Raw genomic sequence first — 24,816 nt, forward strand, 5'->3', positions numbered from 1 at the left:
CGAGGCCTCAACCCGAGGTCTCATGCTGTCTCTGTCATTTAGCAGGTGACATTAGAATACAACCTCTCCAGACTTTAGTGCCATTTTCTGGAAAATAAAACACTTGGTCTTGTTTCTCCAAAAGAGACACTATTTTATGTAAAGGATTATGTATGTTGAGTTCTGTGGACTGCATATGGTTGCAGTTATTGAGCGTTGCCTTGTACAAAAGCAGTCACAAATCATAGGTAAGCAAATCAGCATTTAGAATTTTCATAGATAGTTACAAATTGAAATGTCATATAATTTTCATGTGCCATAAACTAACTACTGCCTTTCAACATTTTCAGCTGTTTAAAAATATAAAACCACACTTTGCATGCAGAACATAGGAAATCAAGCAACAGGCTGAGGCCCCATTAGCTCTGGTTTACGGACTGAACTTGTTGGAGGTCAAGGGTTGGCCGTTAAAATGCCAGTCTCTAAACTTTCTCTGTGATAACTAGCATTCAGAAACCTCTATTTGTTTCTTGTAGATGATTTAAGAATAAGAAAAATAAAATCTTTGTTGATGTATTTTGTTTGTTTGTTTGTTTTTTTAGACAAGAGTTTGCTATGTTGCCCTGGCTGGTTTTGAACCCACAGTCCCTGTGTTAGCCTCCCCAGTGCTGGGACCACTAACCCAGCTAAGGTGTTTCCTTGTCTTTGCTCCTTCTCTGACTCTCTCTTTTGGTAACTCAAGGTTTCTGGTTCACACTTTGCCTGAGCAACTATTTTCACTGGTGATTCACTTTCTGTTTTTGCTTATTTTTCTCCATTTTTGAGAGATAATTTTGCTAGATGTAGAATTCTTAGTGGGATTTTTTTTTTCTGTCAACATTCAAGGAATCTACTCTGATCGCCTTTTCATTTTGAGAGTGGGCATTTAGCCTGGTGGAGCTCTTAGCACTCCCGCGCTTGGAGCCTGTTGTTTGATGCTGGCTTGGAAAAATTCTGTCGCTGTGTCTCCTGCTCCCATTCCTGTCCTCTGGATTCTGACTCAGTCTGTACATGATGAGGAGGATGATCCACAGGTCTAGACTGTTCTACATGAAACTTCTTTCCTCTCATGTCTTTAGTCTGGGGATTTTCAAGCTTACTAAACCTTTCTTCTGTGGACATTTTGCTTGTGTTGAGGCTATGGGAGGTATTTGTCATTGTTGAGATGTTTTAGACTTCAGTATTTCCTTTGCAAACGAAGTGTTTTCTTTTTTCCCCTCCTTTTTACTTCTTTTTCCTCCCTCTGAGTTTCTGCTCCTCTGCTTCCAATATTATTTATTTTTTCTAGCATTATAGCTATTGGGGCTAGAGAGACAACCTAGCAGTTAAGAGCACTTGCTGCTCCTAAGAGGACACAACTTTGGTTCCCAGCACCCACACCAGGTGACTAATAACTGCCTGCAATACCAGCTCCAGGGAGCCAATGCTCTCTTCTTCTTTCACATACAAGATACAAGTGTGCAGGTGCACACATACACACACACACACACATATGCATGCACACACTGAGAGACACACACACACACATACAGAGACACAGAGAGAGACAGAGACACACAGAGACACACAAACATACACAGAGAGATAGACAGAGAGACACACACAGAGACATAGAGAGTGAGAGACAGACACACACACAAAAACAGACAGACATACAGACACGTACACACAGACAAACACATAAACATACACACAGACCCACACAGAGAGAGACACACACACATACACATATACAGGCACACACACATACAGACACACACACACACAAACACACACACACAGACACAGAAACACACACACACACACACACACAGACAGACAGGCAGACAGACAGAGAGACAGAGAGAAACAGAGAGAGACAGAGAGACAGAGAGAGGGAGAGAGAGAGAGAGAAGGAGGAGGAGGAAGAAGAGGAGAGAGACAGAGACAGAGAGAATTAATAAAATAAATCTTTAAGGTCCTAGTTTTTTAAATTCCCTGTCAGATGATGACCTCATAGTTCCCATATTTGTGCCATGCAGAGTCTGATTCTGATAGGCACTGTCTCTTCAGAGTGTGTTCTTCCCTGCCTCTGTGTGTGTGTGTGTGTGTGTGTGTGTGTGTGTGTGTGTGCGTGCGCGCATGCAATTGGAGGCCAGAGATCAATGTCGTGTCTTTTCTATTGCTTTCTACCTTGTTTTGAGACATGGCCCCTCACTGAACCCAAAGCTGACCAGTTTGGCTGGACTGGTTGGCTCCCCAGCTGTGAGATTACAGGCCGGCACCTCTCCTGCTGGCTTGCGTTAGATGACAGGGAGCAAGCCCAGGTCTTTACACTTGTGCAGCAGACATGCTACCCATGAAGCCATTTCCCTAGACCTTTCTTTGCCTTTTCCCATGCTTTGTACTTCTGTTGCTGAAAGCCACGCCCAGTGCTCTGGGCAGTAGGGACTGAGGGAAGCAGATCTTTTGTGTGAGGTCTGGTGAAAATTGGGCTTCCAGTTGCTGTCAATGCCAGGGCCTTTGAATTTGTCTTTGTGTTTGTCTCTTCTTTTGACTGTATTCTTCCTGAAGGTTCTGTCTAGGCAATCTGGGCTTGGAGTCCTTTAGCTGTAAGATCCTTTTATACCTCGGCACTGTTGGTATGATGGCAGGAATCATCAGGGAATGTCGTAAACATGCTCAAGGCTCTCCTCTTGGTAAGTGCAGAGACACTTTCCCCTGCAGCACATGGAAAGATGGTGAATGTGGTGGCTCCTGAGAGGATGTCTGAAGACAGAGATTTGCCCTCTACTAGCTTCCATTACTTTTACGGGTTGTGGAGTGAGCCATCAGTTGAGACTATGTGTTCAATCAGGTGAAAAGCTCCCATGACAGCCAATAGGACAGGTAAAACCAAACTTGACAGGAGATGAGTCAGGGTTGGCGGGTGTGTTGACCATGCAGCTGAAGCATGCAGCTTGAATTTGAAATGCAGCTAGTCAGGCTAGTTGGGCTGGCTGTGGGACTTCTTCCCCACCTTAAACTATCCATTTGCTTGGATGTGAACTGGGAGTTGCCAGAGGGTTGAGTTGGTCGGCAGCGGAGCTTTACTAGGACCACGATGGAGGAAGAGAGGTGGGAGGGAAATGGAGGGAATTTGCAAGGGAGTGATTATAGCAATGTGGTCAGTGAGAGAAAAAAGTGCAGGTGAGGCGAGCTGCAGATGGGTGAAGTGTGAGTGAAGACTGCAATGCGCACAGAGCTGGAGACAGGGGTGGTGGGGAGGGTATTTATGTTGGGCTTTGAGGTGGGATCCCTTGGGTGATGACAGGGTTCAGGACCTGTCCCTGGAGGGTGGTGGCTGAAGAGGAGGTGGTTTTTAGATGAGGAAGTGAAGGAGCAGGAAAGCCAAACTTTCCCATTATGCCTTTGATTCTGATGTCAAAGTTACTGAGACTAAATAAGTGGGAGTTGGAGAAGAAACTTCCAACAGGAGGCTGGGGTCTTCAGATGATGAAAGCCCTTAAGTAAGAGGGAGGGGAGAGACAAGAGGGAGCGTGGGAATGACCCAGCAGAATGTCACAGGCTACAAGAAGGGAGGGTATCACTTGAGCCAGCCAAGGGAAAGCTTTCCTCACTCACTACTCTTGAGATACATGAACCAAAGATCACCAGGATGTGGGGAAAGGTGTCACAGAAGCCAGGGATGAGGACAAAGGGCATCATGGGTAAATCATCATTCTACTTATAAAAAGAAGTTTGGGGAGGGACTTGTGGTGTGATAACAGGTGTGGGGTGGGAATCTGAAACTGTGATAAGAAGCCTGGTACCCTGGCTTCATTAATGGGAACTGAATGCAAAGGTCCTGCTAAGTGGTGAACTTTCCACTTCTTCATACTTGCTTAGTTTTTAGGAGCTCTGTTTGCCATAGCAAATGCAAAAACAAGGACCAAAACATTTTTCTTCATAAGCTAGACTATATTGTATAAGGTAAATTAATTCATTGAGACCATTGGGCAGCAACGCAACTTAGAGAAGGTTTTATTTATTTGTATGTCTTGAGGTAGGACTGGTAATGGAGATGTCAATTTCCTCAATAAACCCAGAAGTAGAATGAAAGAAACACGGATTAGTTGAGTAAATGATTTATCATCATCATTGTCGTCGTCGTCGTCATCATCATCATCATCATCATCACCACCACCACCACCAGCATAAACATAAAATTGTGGACTTATAGACTATGTATTCTTTGTAGGTTATTTTACTGAAGACCAAAAAAGATATGCTGGAAAACACTGGGTGCTGGAGTCAGCCCTGTGTTGGAATTTGTAGTGCTTGGTTACTTTGGGCATGTGCCCTGTGTTACATCTCAAGCACCAACCTACTCATCCATGGAGGGATAACAGTACCATTCACTTCCTTCAGAGCCTTGCTGAGCTGCCAAGGGGACTCCAAAGGGCAGACGTGACTGAGAAACACTGTGGCAGGAATCAGGTGACTAAACATGTTACTGGTCACCACACTTCAGTGACCTTGAATGATGGAGCTAGTCCCCTGGGAGCCTTGCTTTGCTGTGAAGTTGAATTTCTGCCTCAATACAGGGGCGTACAAAGATCCTCCCTTACCTCAGCACGCATGCCTGACTTGGGATGAAGTGAGGGACCAGGTGAGTGGAATCTAGGCCAGTGCTTTCCAAACCTGGTTGTGAGTCCGAATCCCCCTTGGGACACTGAGTTGAGTCTCCAGAGACTTCCCTCAGCCACTGGATCAGAGTTTCTAGGGCATGACAACCAAGAACGTGTTTGTTTAGAGCAGTGGTTCTCAACCTTTCTAAAGCTGCTTTTTTAACACAGTTCCTCATGTTGTAGTGACTCTACAACTATCAAATTATTTTCATTGCTACCTCCTAACTGTAATTTTGCTATGGTTATGAATCATAATATAAATGTCTGTGTTTTCCAAGGTCTTAGGTGACCTCTGTATGAAAGGGTCATTCGACCCCAAAGGGGTCAAGACTTACAGGCTGAGAAGCAGTGGTTTAGATTTTCCATTGGGATTTTCTGAGGCAGCTAGTGTGGGTTAGGTCCTCTGGCTTTCTTTTGGGGACAGTTAACATTCTAACTGAACATCTAGAATGACTAGGCAATCATATCCCAATAAAACATCTGGCAGAGCTACCAATATTGGCATTCAGGAGTTGAGTGCTATCTCCTTGCTTTAAGCTTTTGGGTGCAGTCCTCCTCACAGAGTGTTGCTCTGTCATTGGGCCTGTAAACCTTGGGTGTATAAGAAATGTCAAGTTGGCAGGCCATGGGAACAGAAGGAGTGTTTGTTCTTAGCACTGTTGTTTTTCAGTTGCACTGTTGTTTTTCAGCTTACCCTCTTGAGGTTCCTGCCCACTCAGTCACATTAGAGCTGTGTAAGTAAACAAGCCTGTGCTACAGAGCTAGCACACCCCTCCCCTCACCCCCCAGAAGTGCTTAACATTGATTTTCTTTCTTTCTTTCTTTCTTTTTTGCCATTGGTTGTAAGGAGTGGAGGCAAGTAATGCATTGTTGTAACAGGGAGGAGAAGGCGTCCTATCGCTAGGGAGGGCCTTTTGTTCAGGGGCATGAATATTCAACCATGTTCACAGCCAGGATTTGGTTTCCTTCTAATTGACCCTTCCCTCAATAGAGGGGTGACGGCTGGGTACTGAGAGCAGCAGGTCCGATGTTCAAGGCTTTGTGTGACATTGTCTCGTGACTGTGGTGCCCCTCCTTTCAGTGCTACACTCTGTGACTTGAGGAAGTGCCTATCTTCCGGAAGTTGGTTCTGGCTGCAGTCAGAACACTGGGGAGTGGGTGTGGGAGGAGATGTAGGAGATCTGGGGATCTTACCGGATAATGTAGCTTAGAGCATGACAGTAGTCCTTCTCTTTCTCTCTGTCTCAGTCTCTTCTCTCTCTGTGTATGTGTCTCTCATGTATGTGTGGGTATACATGTGTGCACATGCACGTTGTGGCTATAGGACAGCTTCAGGTGTCAGTACTCAGACCGTGTCCAATGTGTTATTTTGAGACAGTCTGTCCTGCACCAATCAGCCCCAGAGACACAAGTGCGCCCACCTTCTCAGCACTAGGATTACAGGCATAGGTCACCATGCTTGGCTTTTTCACATGGGTTATGGGTTTTGAACTTTTCAATTGAGACATTTCATAGTTGTTTCTACAGTCGTTTTATATGGCTTTTCCTTGTCCCTCTTCAAGACCAGCTCTTGTGTAGTGTGTTGCCTCTTCCTAGTAAAGATCCAGGCGTCCGGACTGATGTGCAAATGGTAAAACCCAAAGCATAGGTTCAGGGAGGCCAGTGCTGAGAGGGGCCTCCAGACTGACTCCAAAGCCTCTCCGCTTTCCAAGCCCTCTTCCTTCCCACTTGGCTGAGCAGTGTGTGTGTACGTGTATGCATATATATGTATGTGTGTGTATATGTGTGTGCATGTATATGTGTGTGTATATGTGTGTGCATGTGTATGTATATGTATGTGTGTATACATGTGTGCATGTATACGTATGTGTATGTGTGTATATGTGTGTGCATGTGTATGTGCGTGATTTTGTGTGTGTGTGTGCACACATGTATGTACGTGGTTGTGTGTGTGTGTGTGTGTGTGTGTGTTTTGGACCCCAGACTTTGCTTGCTCCAGAAGGGCTAGGATGAAATCAGCAGATACTTCTTGTAACTCCAAGTCACAGAGGCAATTTAAGTTTAGACTGTGTGGCAGGCTCAATCCTGACTTTCAAAGATCTTCCGGTCAGCGTGTATCAAGGACACCCAATTGTTCTGTCAGTCCACCACCTCTTCCTACCTCCCTTTTTCTTCTCACCTAGATTATCTGCAATTTTTAGAGCTAGATTCCTGGTCTCAAACTGGCTCATATCAATAAGCCCTGTGGGGATTTTCATGTGTGATTCCTCACTTGGGTCTTGATACATTGAACACTTTTTCTTTTTATATAAGATGGGACTTCCCTCTGGCCATGTGGCCCATGCTGGCCTCAATCTCGTGCTTCCTCTGCCTCTGCCTCCTAGTGCTAGACTATGGATGTTCACCTTCGTGCCTGGCTGTTGGCAGTTATAGCCGCGTGTTTTCCAGATAATGGCTCGCTGTATCTTGCCAGACTTGTATCAGCTTTTCATTCTTTCAAAAATATGTGGGCGCCTTACTCTGAGCCAGTCCCTATTTCAGATTTCAGAGTTATAGCAAATAACTCATGCTACCTGGCCTTGCCTAGTTGGTGAGTTCTAGACCAGTAAAGACCCAGCTCAGAAAAAAGGGGAGTGGCACACCAGGTTGTCCTCTGATCTGTACATGCCTGTATGCCTGCACACATGTGCACCCATGTAGGCACTGGCCCTCATGGACACCCAGGTTCCCACTCACTTAATTTTTATCATCTTCACTGAAAAGAAACATTGTTATCTTATTGTCATGCATGAAGGTGTAGGTCCCCAGTTCCCTCAGCATTGTCATCAGTGCCCCTCCCCCATTGTCATCAGTGCCCCTCCCCCACCGTCATCAGTGCCCCTCCCCCAGCTTCCCATCCAGCTGTCTCCTGACCTTTGTTGACAAATGAACTAATGTTTCAGAATTGATTCATTCCAGACCATGGAAAAATCAGACATCTTGTGTGAGTTTCAAAATGGGTTTGATAGAGTCACTAAAAACAGAGAGCTTTTCCTGTGAGTGCAAGGCACACTAACTTTTTACCCTCGACTGGGCTGTTACTCAGCAGCTTTCGGGCCCGTCTGAACTCGCAGCTTCTGTGGTGGTGCCGGAGAAGGGCCTGGAGTAAGACGCAAGACTGAGACGTTAGTCTGTAGGTCATTACCAACTTTACAACGGTGTTTTCTAGGTGGAAAAGAACAGGCTTATTAAAGTGACAATGTCTGTTTTAAAAGAAAGCAGCACAAACCCTACAGGGCTCCAATTCTACGGATAAAGGAGAACTCACAGGTGGGCCCGGGTCCTGACATATTCTATATTAAGGTAGAGGAGCAACGTGAAGGAGAGACAAACATATCTTTTGTTTAGATCACAAGTGGGGGATGAGAAAAAGGCTAGTGAGAGAGCAGGTGACGTTTATGCCCTTAGAAGTCGAACCACCATGTGGGGGAGATTGGTTGTTAACCAGCTGAAAAACATCCTTGAACAAATTCTGAGTGAAGGTATAAATGTGAGCCAAAAACAAGAGGAGGGGCCTTTGGAGACTGGGGATAGTTTTGGTTGTTCATGGCTCCACTTCGAGAAGCTCCTAGAGAGAATCACTCGAGGGAAGGCTTCGGGGCTCTGGGCTTCGGGCTCTGGGCTCCCACTGAGGTTCTGGGTTCTGGTTGCTCCAGGTTCCAGCAGAAGAAATCCTGCTGATTACGCCAGGAGAACCGCTCCTCAGAACTGGTATCTTTACAGTCTCATTATTGTATTCTTTAATCTTCTTTTCCTATTGTTTAGGTTGGTCAGGTTATAAGTGAGGTACTCTAGGATAATAAGTTCATAATAAAATATATTTGCTAAGAAAATTGAGCCTACAGCAGTGCTCCAAAAACAAAGCAGTGTGTTCACTTTAAAAGTCGCTGATTAGAATAATAGCTTGGGTTATTCATAGCAATCCCGCCACATCCAAGAGTGATGGAATAGGGCGATCCTCTGCAGTCTTTTGTGGAGTCTAGCTTTAAACTGCATTCTAAGCTAAACAAGTAGAGTAAACCTTCACTCTGCATTGGGTGTTTTGGGTACTAACATTCATGCATAAATTACTGATTCCTGTCTCTTCCATCCTAATTTGTTTTTATAGAATGACCTTTGCTACCAATGTAGTTTCTGGGAGGCTGTTCTTTTCTTGAACCGAACGGCCTTTTAAGTACGGTATTTATCCAGGTTTCTTTGACGAAAAGCCCCTGGAATTTGTGCAGATAGCTCTGGCAGGCCTTCAGATTAGCGGTAACATTTAGAAAGAGCGTCTCTGGCTTTCCACTATACTTTCCCATGCAGCCCGTCTGAAGCTCACCTGCCGGCGAACTCACCCTTCCGCGTGGGTGGAACGCGGAGAAACGCCCCGTGGTTCTGCGAAGGGAACCCAGTACGTTATCCACGCGCTAAGCTCACGCAGCAAGTACGGCGTCACACCAAGAATGGAAGTCGCCTCATTACTCCCAGGCTTTATATGCATGTCATTATCTTACTATTATTTTTAACAGGCTTTTTCGAAAAAGGTTGAATTAAACACTTGCACTTTTTCTTCGTTCAAGTGAAATACACACAGCATAAAATCACTCACCTTCAAATGTGGATTTGAGTAGCATTTAGCAATTCTAAGTAATCTACAAACCTCATCTTTCTCTAGCTGCTAAATGTTTTCATCATCCCCAAAAGGAGACCCTATGTTTGCCGACTGGCCACCTCTATTCCTGTTCCCTCTTGTGCTGGTGGCCACCATTGTTTTCTGTCTCTGTAGATTTACTTATTCTGGGTACTTTACATAAATGGAGTCATGCAATACATGATTGTTTTTCTGACCAGCTGCTTTCACATAGCAGATTAAAAAAAAAAAAAAAAAAAAAAAAAAAAAAGGGTCATTTAACACTGTAGCATGAATCAGAACCGCATTCCTTTTTATAGGTGAATACTATTCCACTCATGCATTGGTGGACATGTGGGCTGTTGCTAACTGTTGTTTAGTGTGACTAAGACTGTTATGGATATTTTAGTACTGGCACTTGAATATTTGTTTTCAGCCTTGGAGTACATACATAGAAGTACAATTGCTAGGTCAGATGCTAATTCTGTGTTTAAGTTTTGAAGATTGCTCAACTGTTTCTGCTGTGGCTGTATCATTTGACAGCCCTATCAGTCACCTAGAGGGCTCTTGTTTACCCATGTCACTGTCAACACTTGTTGTTGTTTTATTTTGGTTTGGTTTGTTTGTTCATTTGTTCGTTTCTTTTTTTAATTTAAATTTAATTAATTTATTCAGATTACAACTCAATTGTTACCCCATCACTTGTATCCTCCCGTTCCTCCCGCTCTCTGACTTTCACCCTATTCCCCTTCCCTAGGTCTAAGATGGAAGGTGACCTCCTCCCCCACTCTATGGTCATAGGCTATCGAGTCTCATCTTGGCAGCCTGCTTATTCTTTCTTTGAATGACACCAGGTCTCCCCACCAAGGGGAGGTGGTCAAATATGGAGCACCAGAGTTCATGTCAGAGTCAGTCCCCGCTCTCCACATAACTGTGGAGAATGTCCTGCCCAGAGTAGGAGTTCAATGTTTACTACTTGTATTGTCCTTGGTTAGTGCAATAGTTTGAGCAGAACCCCCCTGGGCCCTGATCCGCCCATCACGATATTCTTCTTGTAGGTTTCTAGGACCTTCTGGGTCCTTCTATTTCCCCATTGTCTATATTTCTCTTACCTAGAGTCTCAATAGGATGTCTTCACAAGGCAGGGCTTCTCTGTTCTGTGTAGCTCTGGCTATCCTGGGACTCTGTAGATCAGACTGGTCTTGAACTCTGAGATCTGTTGGCTGAGTGCTGAGATTAAAGATGCCCGTCAATGCCTGTCTAAGACTTGTTATTGAATTTTTATTTTTAATTTTTTACTATCAGTGAAGCTGCTATAAATTGGTACCTTTTTGGGATCTTGATGTGCATTTCAGTGACAAACTATCCATATATTACTGTATAGGAATTAACCAGAAAGTGATTTTTGTTTCTGCAAAATTAGCATCAAAATGGTTGAATTCATCTGTTTCTAGGAGACTAAGATTAGTGTATGTCCTGTCCTAGAGTGTGTGACTCAGGAAATGACCTTGTGCTTGGAGGTTAGGGACTGTCCAGGATATCTGGCAAAAGACACTTGTTATTTGTCTTTCAACGCTTTCTTTCTTTCTTTTTTTAAAGCAAGTTCATTCTTGACTTAAGGGCATATCTATTTATTTTTGCAGTGTGAGAGAAGACACTCAGGATGGCTCAGGGATCCAGAGACCAGAGAGCAGTGGGGATCGCGGATCCAGAAGAGAGTTCTCCCAACATGATTGTCTACTGCAAAGTAAGATGCCCAGGGAGCCATGGAGCTTGCAGCCTCTGTGTGCTGTTCTTGGGGGATGGGGAGGCGGGGCGGCAGCAGACTGATGGTGCGAGATAGAGGCTATCTACCTAAAGTGCTTTAAGGATAAAGGAGGATTTTCTTCTCATTGTTTAAGTTTGAAGTTCAAGGGAACAGTTTATATCATTTGGTTTTGTGTAAATCTCCAGATTGCCAAAGCAATGCAGGTAAGAGCATCTGCTCTTTCAGTGGCCTTCATAGTGCCATGCAGATTGAATTGAAAGGTCTTTGAACTCACAGCATATGCTAGGATGCTCTAGATGCTGGCGAGAGATGCAGAGGTGCAGCCACTCAGTGCTTACAGTTGGTAGGAGGCATAAAAGAGCAATAACACCTGGAACAGAGTCTGTTAATTTGCGAAATACGTGCAAGGAGAATGCTCTTTCTCATCAAAGGAAGAAGCTAATTCTCCCAGCGTCAGGTCGGGGAGTCTTTGTGGAGGGGTAGTCTCACAGGACTCAGCATTAAATGATTGCAGGACTGTCATATGAGAAAAGCAGAGGGGAAGGACCCACCAGGTAATGAGATCTGCTCAGCAAAGGCACAGAGCTGGGGAAACTAAGCAGCCACTGGATTGGATCATGAGTGGCAAGGAGCAAAGAGAGAAAAGATTGGGCCCAGAGATGTGGATGCAGCCAGATTGTAGAGTATTGGATTATGGGTAGTTTAATCATGAGAACATTGTGTACTGAGAGTTGTAAAATCAATCTGTTTGAAATTCAGGGTTTTTCTACAGTGAGCCAAAATGTAACAAGGTGTGGGGGTGCGGATGCCCTGAGAGTATTTCTGCATCTGTGAGGAGGGTGAGGAAGATGCTCTTCCTGCCAGAGAAATGCCCTTCAGAATGGAGAGGGACCAGTAGGAAGAAGTAAAGTCTGAATTATAGATAGCCTGAAAACTGAGCGAGTGTGGGCTGAGAGGCCTGTGGAGGGTCAGAGATGAGCAGGTTATGGACCTTGGACGCTGGGAAGATGTTACTGCTGCCAATTCTAATGGGGACATTTAAAAAGGAATACATTTTAAAGGAAGAAGAAATGGCCCATAAATTTACTGTTATATGTGTTAAATTTAAGGTACTAATTACTCTCTGTGTTTATGAAATTTTAAGCTAACCAATGTTATATATTAATAAGGAAATGGGCTAACTGTGTAGTCATTTCACTAAATACTTGCGTTGTCTGCTGGGATCTGTGCCTGCTGTCATTCTATACTTGGTCTGTGCTTAGGAGAGGGACAGTGTTGAACTAGACATTCCTGCAAGATCAATATGGTGATGTGTGTGTGTGTGTGTGTGTGTGTGTGTGTGTGTGTGTGTGTGTGTATGCAGGCGCGTGCACATGAAAATAGAACTCTTATATTACTCTTTCTTTGAGTTAAAATCCTGTAATTATTTCTCCAAAGAATGTTGCAAGGACCTACCTCTAAGAGAGATGGCTATTGTATTATAATAAATCACAAACATAAAATTCATTAATGGGACAAGCAGTTTAATGAAACACACAGAATAGCATAAAGGCGATTGCTTGTTGTAACCTTCCCCTTCCCCAATGGCAGGAGGACCCAGGGCCCGGAGAGCAGAAACATGGCTTTGGAGATACGCTTGGATTATTAGTTCACCCTATTGGGAGGAAATCATTGTGAAAATCCATTTCAATGAAGTGAGGCATCTTTTGTCCCCTTGGTCCATACTGTGGTCCACAATAAGTATTTATTTCTCCTTATTCTTTAGGTCTTATAGGAAGAGTGACAGTAGGAGAAAGGGTGAATTATAAGATGCGTAAACACACATGTTGTTAGTAAGTTGAACAAAGTCAGTTGATACAGTGAGTTACCTTTTTGAGATGGAAGAAAATAATACAAAGCCTACTTAGGGGATTGTTATTTTTTAAAAATATTATTTATTTTTATTATATATGTATGACTGTTTTGCCTGAATGTATTATGTACCACCCCCACCCCATGTGTGTGGCACCCGAGAAGGCCAGAAGAGGGCATCAGACTCTCTGGAGCTAGAGTTAAAGATCGCTGTGATCCACAATGTGGGTGGTGGGAATCAAACTCAGGTCCTCTGGAAGGGCAGCCGGTGTTCATCATCACCAAGCCATCTCTGCAGCATCAATCTATTTTTTATTAATGGTTAACAAGGAATGAGATGATGACACCTGAATGCCTTTCTGTTGAAATGGTAGTTTGAAGGTAGGTTTGCAGTTAAGTTGATTTTTTCCTTTATGTATGGGAGCAAGGGCCTCTTTTGCTATTTATAAATAAACATTATCTGTAGTCCTTTAGAGCAGTGGTGACTAGGAAGAGGAGTGTACCCTTGCTTGTGACTCCTTCATGTGATGAATATTGTTCATACATGTTCACATAAGACGCTGTATTAGGGCTCTAAGACAATTAACTGAGTCTGTTCAGTGTATTAGGAAGGAAGAATGTGTATTGGCCAGGGTGGGTGTGGAGCCTTATTGAAGCTTACACTAATTTGACTTACTCAAACCCTGGCTATGCTGTCCATAGCCATAAACACACAGCATTCTGCTTCTAATGCTGCGAGCTACTGTTTGGCTACAGCCAAGAATTTGGCAACTGGGGTATAATGTCAGTAAAGGGCGAATGTAGGCGCTAAGGTTAGTTCTCAGAATTTTCCATAGAACTCCTTTGGTGGGATGGGATGGGATCTTTTTTTTTTTTTTTTTTTTTTTTTTTTTTAAAGTTTATAGCCATACACCTACACCTTTTCTCAGGTGTCTACAACAGACGTTTTGTTTCCTTTCTCTCTTTGGTTGTTGCTCTTGACATAGACTCCTCAGTGTGAGGCTTTTGCTTGGATGGTGTTGTGCTGATCCGTATGCCGACAGAGAGACAAAGGTTCGGGATGAACATCTGAGTAATACATGAGATGAGAACATTGACAATATGATGTGACTTTTCAGTTTTCTTATTTCTAATCAACGCATAATAATTGTGCAGAGGCGTGGCGACACCGTGCTGTTTTTGGGTATCTGTGCACAGCTCAGCTGTTAGCATACCCTTCGCCTCAAGCATTTGTTATTTCTTTTCATTGAAGCATTCAAAGCCATCCCTTGCAGCTCTTTGTTGTGACTCTCAGACACTGTTTAGGATGGTTCTGACACATGGGCAAGCCCACACCTTTCAGAACACGCTTCATTTTCTTTTCACATTTTTAAAAGATTTATTTATTTATTATGTATACAGTGTTCTGCCTGCACATACACTCACAGGTCACAGGCCAGGAGAGGGCACCAGATCTCACCATAGATGGCTATGAGCCACCATGTGGTTGCTGGGAATTGAACTCAGGACCTTTGGAACAGCAGCTAGCGCTCCCAACCTCTGAGCCATCTCTCTAGCCCATCTTTTCACATTTTCATGTCATTAGCTCTGAGAAGTTGCACATCCCCCAAGGCATGATTTATTTATTGACTTGAACCAGCTTTCTAATTTCCCATTTTTCATCTTTCATATTCACATTTTGGATCAGGGGTATGTATGAAAAATGTATTGGGCACATTAAAGATCTATTTAAAAGAAAACCTTAATCATTCATTAAGATACCCAAGGCTTCTTTATATCCCAAGCCTTTAGGATTCTGGGTCACTGGACTGCCCAGTATAGTGATGATCTTGGAAGCTTGCTGTCTGTCAAATTGTGTGGAGGTTCTTTATAAAACCCCAGTCCTCAAAGCATGTCCTTACCCATGGATACTGTACTTTAATAAGTCTATGCTGGGTGCTTGGAATATGTATTTTTAAATTATCTCAGAAGAACTTGGTTCTAAAATAAACCAGAAAACCACTTATTTGATGTTTATTTTCCATCCCTCTCCCACCCCACTATTATGAAGGTATATTATGTGTTGCAAAAAATCATGAGGGAAATCGGTGTTTAAATTTGGTATAAAATTTCTGTTTATGCCTATTTTTAGATGTGTGTGTGCGCACACGCACGCCTGCCTGCCTGCGTACCTGCCTGCCTTAGGTTTCTACTGCTGAGGTGAAACATCATGACCAAAACCATTTTGGGGAGAAATGAATTTGTTGTGGTTATTCTTGCATGCCATAGTCCGTCACTGAAGGAAGTCAGGGCAGGAACTCAAGTGGTGCAGGAACCTGGAGACAGGAGCTGATGTAGAAGCCATAGAGAGATGCTGCTTAGTGGCTTGTTCCTTATAGTTTGCTTAGCCTGCTTTCATATAAAACACAGGTCCACCAGCTTGGGGGTAGCCTGATCCCAAGGAGCCTGGCCTCCCCACATCAATCACTAAGAAAATGTCCTATAAGCTTGGCTACAGCTTTGTCTTGTGGAGGCATTTTCTCAGTCAAGGTTCCCTCCTGTCATGTCTAGCACTTGACAAGTTGACATAAAAACTAGTTATCACAGTATGTGTGTCGTACATATGTGTGCATATGTGAGAGCGTGTGCATGCATGCCATGTCACATACGTGGAAGCCAGAAGACAACTTGTGGGAGTCAGATCTCTCTTTTCTTTTTGTTTTAAATTTATTTTTGGTTTATGTCTGTTGTTTTGCCTGCATGTGTTTGTGTGAGGGTGTCTGATCCCCTGGAACTGGAGTTACAGATGATTATAAACTGCCATGTGGGTGCTGGGAATTGAATCCAGATCTTCTAGAAAAGCAACTAGTGCTCTTAACCGCTGAGCCATCTCTCCTGCCCCTGCATCTTTCTTTTTCATGCTGTGACTTCCTGGGATCAAGCGCAGACCTTCAGCATTGGTGGCAAGTGTTCCTATCCACTAAGCCATCTTGCTGGACCTTACATTGGCTTTTTAAATTTCAGAAATATCTGTGGATCCCTCAGGATGTAGAAGAACCAACCACTTACCATATTGTTTGAATCAAAGAACTTTAACGGCAGTGACCTGTAAATTTAGTTGTCCTCCTGAGCTTAAGCAACACCCTCGGCATGAGCTCCTGAATCCAGGTTTCTGGTCTGCTTGCACTCCTGTCTTTACTTCCTTCAATGACAGACTAAGATATGAAAGTGTCAGCCTAATAAACTCTTTCCTCCCAATTTTTGGTCATGATGTTTCATCACAGCAATACAAATCCTAACTAGAACAGTATTCAACATCTGTAGATGGAAAAACCAAGGTACCATAAGGCGGCAAAAGGCTTGCTTGTGCATTGAAGTCATGTCTGTGTTCATGATCCCAGTGGTCTAGCCACTGCCCATCATAGTACCCCATAGTACTACTATGAAATCACCAGACTGCTGGAGTCCAGTAGCCATCAGTTTAATGGCGAATGTCACCAGGCAGGTCTCTGGCTTTCATGCTCGCTTCAAGGACATGACATGGCCCCTGCTGAAGCTTCCTTCCATGTTCTGGTGCTCACGTGTCTCTGTAAAGAGTTTCTGACATGTTTGTTCCTCTTATAATGAGGAGAGTAAGTAGCGTTCTGATTTTACTTTATTTTTGTCTGAGTGTAGTTAATGGACAAATGTACAACTAGACTCATGACTTGACTTGATAGATCTCCATGTCCCTTCATGGTAGGTGGGCAGGGAAAATTGTGGCTCAGAATGATCTTAACTGAGGTCAGGAGGAAATACAGTGTGGTGGAAGGCAACACAGAGGTATGGAGATGCTGAGTGACTGGTCCAGCTTTGGCTCTTATTGTGGGGACCTTTGACTTCTTTTTATTCCATTTCTCAATTGATCACCCTTTCTTTCTTCCTCCTTAGCTACAAAATACTTTTTACTACAAAATAATACACCCAATGTCCACATAAGATACAAAGAAAATCTATGAATTCTATGCATTGATACTAGCCTAATCAATAACATTATTTAGGCTTTATTTTCTCTATTGTCAAGTGAATTAGTTTATAATGTGCAAATATGTTTTTGTAATGTTTTCAAAGTTTAATTCTATAAATTTTGATCTTTTAAAATATTAACACCTAATACCAAAACTGTATGCACATTTAAAGGTCTTTCTAGCTTTTCTGGGGATATTTTCTATGGTCATAAATAAACTTAAATTGGGTTGAGATTAAACGAAATTTTGTCAGTTGTCAGGAAAAATTTGTTGTAATACAAACATTAGTAAAAGTTTGAAGATATCTTCTTGGGCTTCCCTTGATATTACAGCATATGAGAGGTTAAGAAAAGATGAGGAGTTCAAGGCTATCCTTGGCTACATAGCAAAGTTAAAGCCAGCTGTGGCTACATGAGACCCTCTCTCAAAAATCAAACAAACAGGCCGGACATGGTGGTGCTCGCCTTTAATCCTAGCACTCGGGAGGCAGAGGCAGGCAGATTGCTGTGAGTTTGAGGCCAGCCTGGTCTACAAAGTAAGTTCAGGACAGCCAAGGCTATACAGAGAAACCCTGTCTTAAAAAACAAAACAAAACAAAACAAAACTACAACAAAAAAAAACCCCAAACCAAAACCAACCAAACAAACAAACAAAGGAAAAAAGTCAAACAAACGAAACACAAACTGATAAAAGGTCTTTTTGTGGCAAATTGCTTCTTTGGGCTTGCTATGACACTTACGACATTCATATACTTATTTTTAATTATAATTGCATGCTATAGAAATAGCAGGAATGGTTTTACAGTAGCAACACTGTCAGTAATGTAGAGTGTCATGGATAAGTTAGGGCTTCCAGAGAAGAAGAAAGAGCCCATATTGAGGTCTGTTGGAAGAGCGCAAAGCTTTGTTACTGATGCCTACTCTCCATGTTAGTTTCTACTTGCTGGGTCCTTTTCTTCTGGTGTGATATGTGTGTTGCTGTGACGCCCATGATGCTCTGATACCCATGTTGCTCTGATACCCATGTTGCTGTGATACCCATGATTCTGTGATACCCGAGTTGCTGTGATACCCATGATTCTGTGATACCCGAGTTGCTGTGATACCCGTGTTGCTGTGATAGCCATGACACTGTGATACCCATGTTGCTATGATGGCTGTGCTATTGTGATATCCTGCAGCCACTTTTCCATCCTGAGAGTAAACACACTGCTGCTATTTTAGTCTCATAGATGGTGGTGGTATGCACCAAGAGGGGCGAATCCAGCTTGGGAGAGGCAGAGCTTTGGAGGAACCTAGGAGCAGGATATTCAGAAGTCCAAAGAAGGCTGTGGAGAAGCAGTACAGCTAAGAGGCTGTGGACTCCCGAGTCCTGGTAATGAAGCCATGAGGAGATTGCAGCTATGTAATCAGCAGATGTATATCCATCTTCATTTTTGGGCCAGACACTGTCAGGTGCTAGAAATACAGGATGAGGGCAGAGTCCTGGGCCAATGCAGGGTCGGGGTCTGGGTCAGGTGGCTGAGTGACTAGACAGTTTTGTGCTGGTAGAGGTAAGCCAGGAAGGGGGAGGGGCGGGGAGGGGAAGGGGGAGGGACAGCATGATATAGTCCGTAGCAGATATAAGACACTGAGAGGACTCAGCACATTTCTTCATTCTTGAAAGGAGTTAAGTTGGTGAAAAGAGGGAAAGTTGAGACTAGAAGGACAAACACATGCCAAGATATTGCACATGGAAACTTCAGAAGGTCCTTTTTGTGGACCTAGGTTCTGCAATGAAGGCTTGAGACATCAAGCCAGATTCTAAAAGGGCTAATGTGTTATTGGAGGTTGGCACAGTACAGATATCGTCACTGAGGGTCCCCACACCCACATCCTATGCTTGTATAGCAGTCCCAACCCTAATCATGCATAAATATATACTTTCACACCATCCATTTATTCTTTAGTAGAAGGAGGAAGAAGAAGAGAAAGAAAAGAAGAAGAGGAAGAAAGAAAGAAAGAAAGAAAGAAAGAAAAGAAAGAAAGAAAAGAAAAAGAAAAAGAAGAAAGAAAGAAAAAGAAAAAGAGAAAGAAAGAAAAAAGAAGAAAGAAAGAAAGAAAGAAAGAAAAGACTTTACAAAGTTAACCCAACCAAAACTTTAAGGACAGTTAAGTCAGAGCATTAAAAATAAATGAATCTTTGGTCCTGAACAGTTAAGAGTTTTTTCCCACATTAAATAAAATCCTGAATAACTAACTTCAGAGAGTGTGGGGATAACTTGCTTAATTGTTCAGACTGCATTTCAAGACCATTTTTGTCCAGTTTTTAAAATTTATTTTTTATTGCCTTGGTGGTGGTGGGAAAGCCTTTCAGTTTTCCTTCCCTCCCTGGAGTAGGCTTGGTAGGAGAGCGCCCTCCCACCACATGGTCTTGGTTGGCAGGAGAGAGAGGCACGCAGGCAAGTCCCACACCCATGGTGTCCGCGTTGGTGTCCACAGATGAAAGAGATGGGTTTCAACGTTGGGGGACAGCTCCGTGTGGTTTCACAGGACGTGTTGCCACGGGTAGAATTTTCTAACTTGAGAAGCCTCCATTTTATCTTTCTACTTCCCCTCCTCAATGCACTTCAAACGACCTGAGATTTTGCTTTCTGGCTGATGGTTTGTCTTACCATTGACAGTCCTGTGCAGTGTTCTTCCTCCGTGGAGCACTTGAACGGCTGTCAATCCTCGACTGGCACAGTTTTGAACCATGAAAGTTTAAAGTGAATAGGTACGTGTGAAAGGAAAAGAAATGTTTAATATCAGAGGGATAGAAGAGGAGTTGTTGTTGTTTTTTGCTTTTTGCTGTTGCTGTTGTTGTTTTTAAAGACCATTAGTGTGTCAGCAGGGTTAAAACAGAAAACAGGCAAAGCTTTTAATGAGAGATGGACAAAGTGTTATTGATTTATATTTTTAATCTATATTTTTTAATGAGATGGTCTTTTAACTATTGTAAAATGTTCACATGTAGCAATTTGGGGGTGCTCTCCGAAATTACGTCCACTCTTGTCACCCCTTTCCCCTAAAGTGGATCAAGAACCAGACCTGAAAAGTATAGTAACTGGATCATTGTCCTTTGTTCTATGGCTGGCTGATTCGACCCTGAACACATGCCCAGTGGCCACGTGGTCACCGGCTTGCCAAGGAGTCCACATGGAGGTGCAGCGACTAGGTTGGATCATGCCATAAAAGGAGTCCTGCTGAGAGCCCGCGGTGCACTCTACAAAATGTGCCTTAAACAAGCCTAAGCCCTGGATTTCAAACAGTTTGGGGCTCTCAACTTCAGTTACCCCATAAAAATATTTGCGATCGTTCAGCTGTCTTCCTTCTCTTGTTTTCTTGTTTTCAAATGCTTAGGTCCTCCACTGGACCAGGCAGGGTGCAGTCCTGGATGAGCCCGTTGGTACTCAGGGAGAGGCTGGTGCTGGACAAAGCTTTTGATGAATGCACATTCTAAATTCTAGATATAAATTCTGGGGAGAGGATGGAAAAACACATGCACAGATATAAACAGTCATTCTAGAGCCCGAGGAATAATGATACGTCTGGGAAGTGACACTACAGACCAGAAAGAGACCAGATCGTCACTGAAAAGAAATGGTTAAATGCTAGCTGTGGGCTCAGGAGTCCTATTTGGATGAGGCCACAGTGGGATTTCTTCTGGCAGAAGCTAATCTTTGCCTTGAAAGGGTGGTGGCTACTGATCTTCTGGGGTAGGATCAGGGTGCTCCGTCTTATTTTGAAGACCTTAAAAAGGCCTTTTCATACAGGTTTTAATGTATTTGTAATGAATGTTACGATTATGTGAGTTTTCTCAGAGTTCCAGTTGCTCTTTCATTTTCTGCATGGTTCCTCCTACAGCTTAGATTGTCTCTCTGTTTGCTGAAGAACCACCTGAATGTAGGGTTTTCTTTAGGAAAATATGAAGGAAATAAGTTCTCTCGGGTTTTGTTTGTTTGAGACGGGTTTGTTTCATCTTTAGGATTGAAGATTGTCCTAGATACTGGTCTGTCAGCTGTTTCTTTCCACACCTTAGCCGCTGTCATGATCTTGTGGCTCCCGTCCTTTCTGTTGCCAGGTAGCCGTTAGTTACTGCTTTTCTTCTGGGAGTCATCTATCTCCCCCCGCCCCCACTTTGGTTGTTTTTAGGATCTCCCCCTTTTGTAGTTACACTTTAAATTGTGACTTTTTTGTGCATGCGTATGTGTGTGCAAGTGTGTTCCTATGTGTGGACACATGTGTGTGTGGGTACATGTGCACATGTGTTGGGGTATGTGGGCATCTTTCTTGGTTCATTTTCTTTACTGAGGCAGGACCTCTTGCTGAATTTGATGCTCACCGGTTTGGCTGGTCCAGCCCTCTCACCTCCTCTTCCTGAGTGCGGGATGATGGGTGACTGCCTTGCCCTGTTTTTGTGTGGGTTCTGGGATCCGAACCTACATACACTGTGGGCTCTTTATCTACCAAGCCATATTCCCAATCACAGTGGTGTTTGTTTTTCATTTACTTCTCTTAGGGCTTAGGGTATATGATTTTATTTGGAGCTTGAAGATTTTTTTGGCCCCAAACTCTAAATACTGGTTTCTCTTTTCTCTCTTCTTGGGACACTGTTCATATATTAAGACATTCCGCCCCCCCTCTGGGGTTTGAAAAATTTTTTTTACATTTATTGCTGTATTTTTAATTAATTCATTTTTATGAGTTTCAAAGTAGTTCTTTTCTTTATCAGATTTTTAAAAACATTTTTATTTATTCTTTGAAAATTCCATATAATTTTTTGACTGTTTTTACTTCTTTCTGATGACTCCCAAATTCTCCCTCACCTCCTTACTCACTAACTTAATATTTTCTCTCTTAAAACACAACACAACACAACAAAACAAAACAAAACAAAAAACCCTCACAAAAACCAAGTAGTCTGATTTGTGTTAGCCAACTACTTCTGAGCACAGGGCCTGCCCTGGAGAGGGGCTGACATTCCCAGTACTACTGCATTGAAGAAAATTGATTTTTCCCTGTTCTTAAGGCTATCCACTGTGAACGGCTTCTTGGCTGGAGGTAGGGCGTTGTGCCTACTCCCCCACTCTGTGCTCAGACTTGGTCTGGCTTGAGCTTGTGCAGGTGTTGTGTGTGCTGCCAGTCTTGGTGAGTTCACGCATGCGTTAGTCTGCTGTGAAAGCATTGCTTCCTTGAAACCAACACAGTGGCTTTCAACATTCCTAATGCTGTGACCCTTTACTAAAGTTCCTCCTGTCATGGGGACCCCCCAACCATAAAATTATTATTACTATTTCATAGCTGTAATTTTGCTACTGTTATGAATCATAATATAAATATCCGATATACAGGATCTCCGACATGTCAGGGGGTCGTGATGTATAGGTTGAGAATGAATTTAGTGGTGTGTGTGTGTGTGTGTGTGTGTGTGTGTGTGTGTGTGTGTGTGCATGTGTGCATGTGTGCGTGTACATGTGTGTGTGTGTTGCCAGGGGCAGACATCTTTAATACCAGGTGCCTTCCTCAGAACTCTCTTCATCTGAGATAAGGTTTCTCAGTGAGTCTGAAGTATACAGGCTGAGTAGCCTGGCCAGCCAGAGAGCCCGGAAGACCTCTTGTTCTCGCACTTCCCAGCACTGGGGTTACACACACACGGGCTACTTTGCCTGGTTTTTCAAGTCACCGTAGGGGTCCCAACTCAGGTCCTCATGCCTTGGTAGCAAACAGACACTTTAGCCACTGAGACATCTCCCTAGCCAAGACTGATTAGTCTGAATCTAATTATTCTAAAAGTCATTTAAAGTAGCCTGGCATTCATCCTTGATAGGACCAGCAGATGTCTGGGTGACTTTCTGTAAGAAGTTCTCTATGGCCAGCCTAAGTCCAGGGTGTCCACGCTTACCTCACCTTCTTGGTGGACTGTGACCCCTCGTGTTTGTTCTGGAAGGTCCCCGGGACTGTGGGAAACCATTTAGCTTCTCAGTTAAGCCTTTTTGCTTAAGGATTTGTTCATACCTTTGCTTAGAAAAAGTGTCCCTGGTCCTGGCCTTCACTTTCTTCTTAGCTTCCATCTCCTTTCAGGTTACAGGAGTAAGCTCTTCTTCCGTCACTCCCAAAGCTTTCAAACACATTTAATAAAATATTTTTCAGTCTTTCTGTTGCTCTCACCAGGAGGTTTATTGTGAAGTACCTAATGAGTTGTCATTAGAAGCAGGATCCCTGAATGCTGGCTTGGAAAGAGCATGGATCTGTCTCTCATAGGCCCGGTTAACTCTTAGCAAGGTTGTTTTTGTTTTTTTGAGACAGGGTTTCTCTGTGTAGCCTTGGCTGTCCTGGACTCACTTTGTAGACCAGGTTGGGCCCGAACTCACAGAGATCTACTTTCCTCAGCCTCCCCAGTGCTGGGATTACAGGCGTGTACCACTGCACCTGGCTTTAATAGTGTTTTAAATTGTTAGTTTTTGAGTTTTGAGTTTTAGTATGTAGCCAGGGAGGCTTTGAACTTACAGTCCTCCCACATCATCACCCTGATGCTAGGCTTAAAGGCTTTTGATGCTGTACTTGGCTCTGAAAATGATCTTTGGGAAAAAAACCTTTTCTAAGAGGCTTATTGCTGTGGGATGCTGCTGCTGGAGATGATGTAGAGTGAGAGAAACACACGGAGGGATGGCATTGGCCTGTGAATAGTTGCTTGCGTGGAGGATAGACAGAAGGGTTCAAGACTAAGGGCCAAGATGTGGGTCCTGGAGGCTGGAGGTGCTCACTAGGGTAAGCAGGGGGAAGGGGCCATGGAAACAGAATGTCAGTATATCACAGAAGGTTTTGTCACCTGACTTTGTTCTGTAAATGTCTACCCTGTGGTAGTCCCAGGAAAACAACTCTAGAATGAAACAAACTTGAAGAGATGTAGTGCCCAAAAGGAGTTGTACTTGGCTGCAGGAAGTCTAAAACAGATTCAGGAAGTAGTCCCATACCTGCCCGTCAGTGTATGTGACATGTAGAACATTTCTGTGTTTGTATGTAGGGCGATGGAAACAATTCCCACACACCCTGTGGCTCTAGACAGCAGAAATTTACTCCTTTAGTGTGGAGGGTAGAAAACAGATCAAAGTATGGCAGGGCTGTGTTCCCTGTGAAGGTTGGAGGTCAGAGTCCTTCCCTGCCCATTCTGATGTCTTTGTGGCCACTGAAAATCCTTGGCATTCCTCAGCTTTGTGGGCTTGTTCCTCGGCTCGACTTTACCTCTATCCTACATGACCTTCTGCTGTGGTCAGCTCTATGAATTCACCTAGCTTTTTTTTTTAACTTAACTTTATTTTTTACATATACATTTATATTATTACACATATATACAATAGATTACCTATAGCAAGAAGAACCATGTCACAATCAAGAATTATATAAATGTTACATTCTTAGTGTTTTGGCTGTTTGTATTTGACAGCCTTGAAGAAGACATCTTTCCTATCTTGGTGCTTCTAAATTTCCTAATGTAAATCAATCTCCATCACACATTGTCATTATCAACTTAGAACACCTATCTAGACCTAAAAACATCTTAACCCCTAAACAAGCTTCAGTGTAAAACTAAGCTACCTGGTCCTCAACTCCCTCAGAGACTTGAGAAGGAATAAACTTGATTGCCTGAGTATGCCAGGAGTGTAGGTTAATAGCTTTCCAAATGAAAACATGGCAGAGACAGTTTGCTGACTAAACAGTCACCCAAAACTCTCTATAATGATGGAGCATCTTCTTCAGCCTTCTGGTCCAATATATCTGACAGACATATTTGTGTGGCAAGAGCTATTGAGGACTTGCTTATCCTGTCTTGGCAGAGTTTGGCTGTCGACTCTGCCTGCATCCACGTTGCTCT

At 43.3% G+C, this 24,816-nt stretch overlaps 1 protein-coding gene across 1 annotated transcript in view; it reads left to right on the plus strand.

Moving 5' to 3' along the window:
• Rgs6 (regulator of G protein signaling 6) overlaps positions 1–24,816 on the plus strand; it is a 524,737-nt gene that overhangs the window by 18,811 nt on the left and 481,110 nt on the right. The window contains exon 2 of the mRNA XM_051148667.1: positions 10,962–11,065. Within this exon, the coding sequence (XP_051004624.1) occupies positions 10,982–11,065 (84 nt within the window). The 5' untranslated portion in view covers positions 10,962–10,981. The remainder of the gene's footprint in view (positions 1–10,961; positions 11,066–24,816) is intronic.

This window comes from Acomys russatus, chromosome 1, assembly GCF_903995435.1.
Source record: "Acomys russatus chromosome 1, mAcoRus1.1, whole genome shotgun sequence".
In the NCBI taxonomy this organism is placed as follows: Eukaryota; Metazoa; Chordata; class Mammalia; order Rodentia; family Muridae; genus Acomys; species Acomys russatus.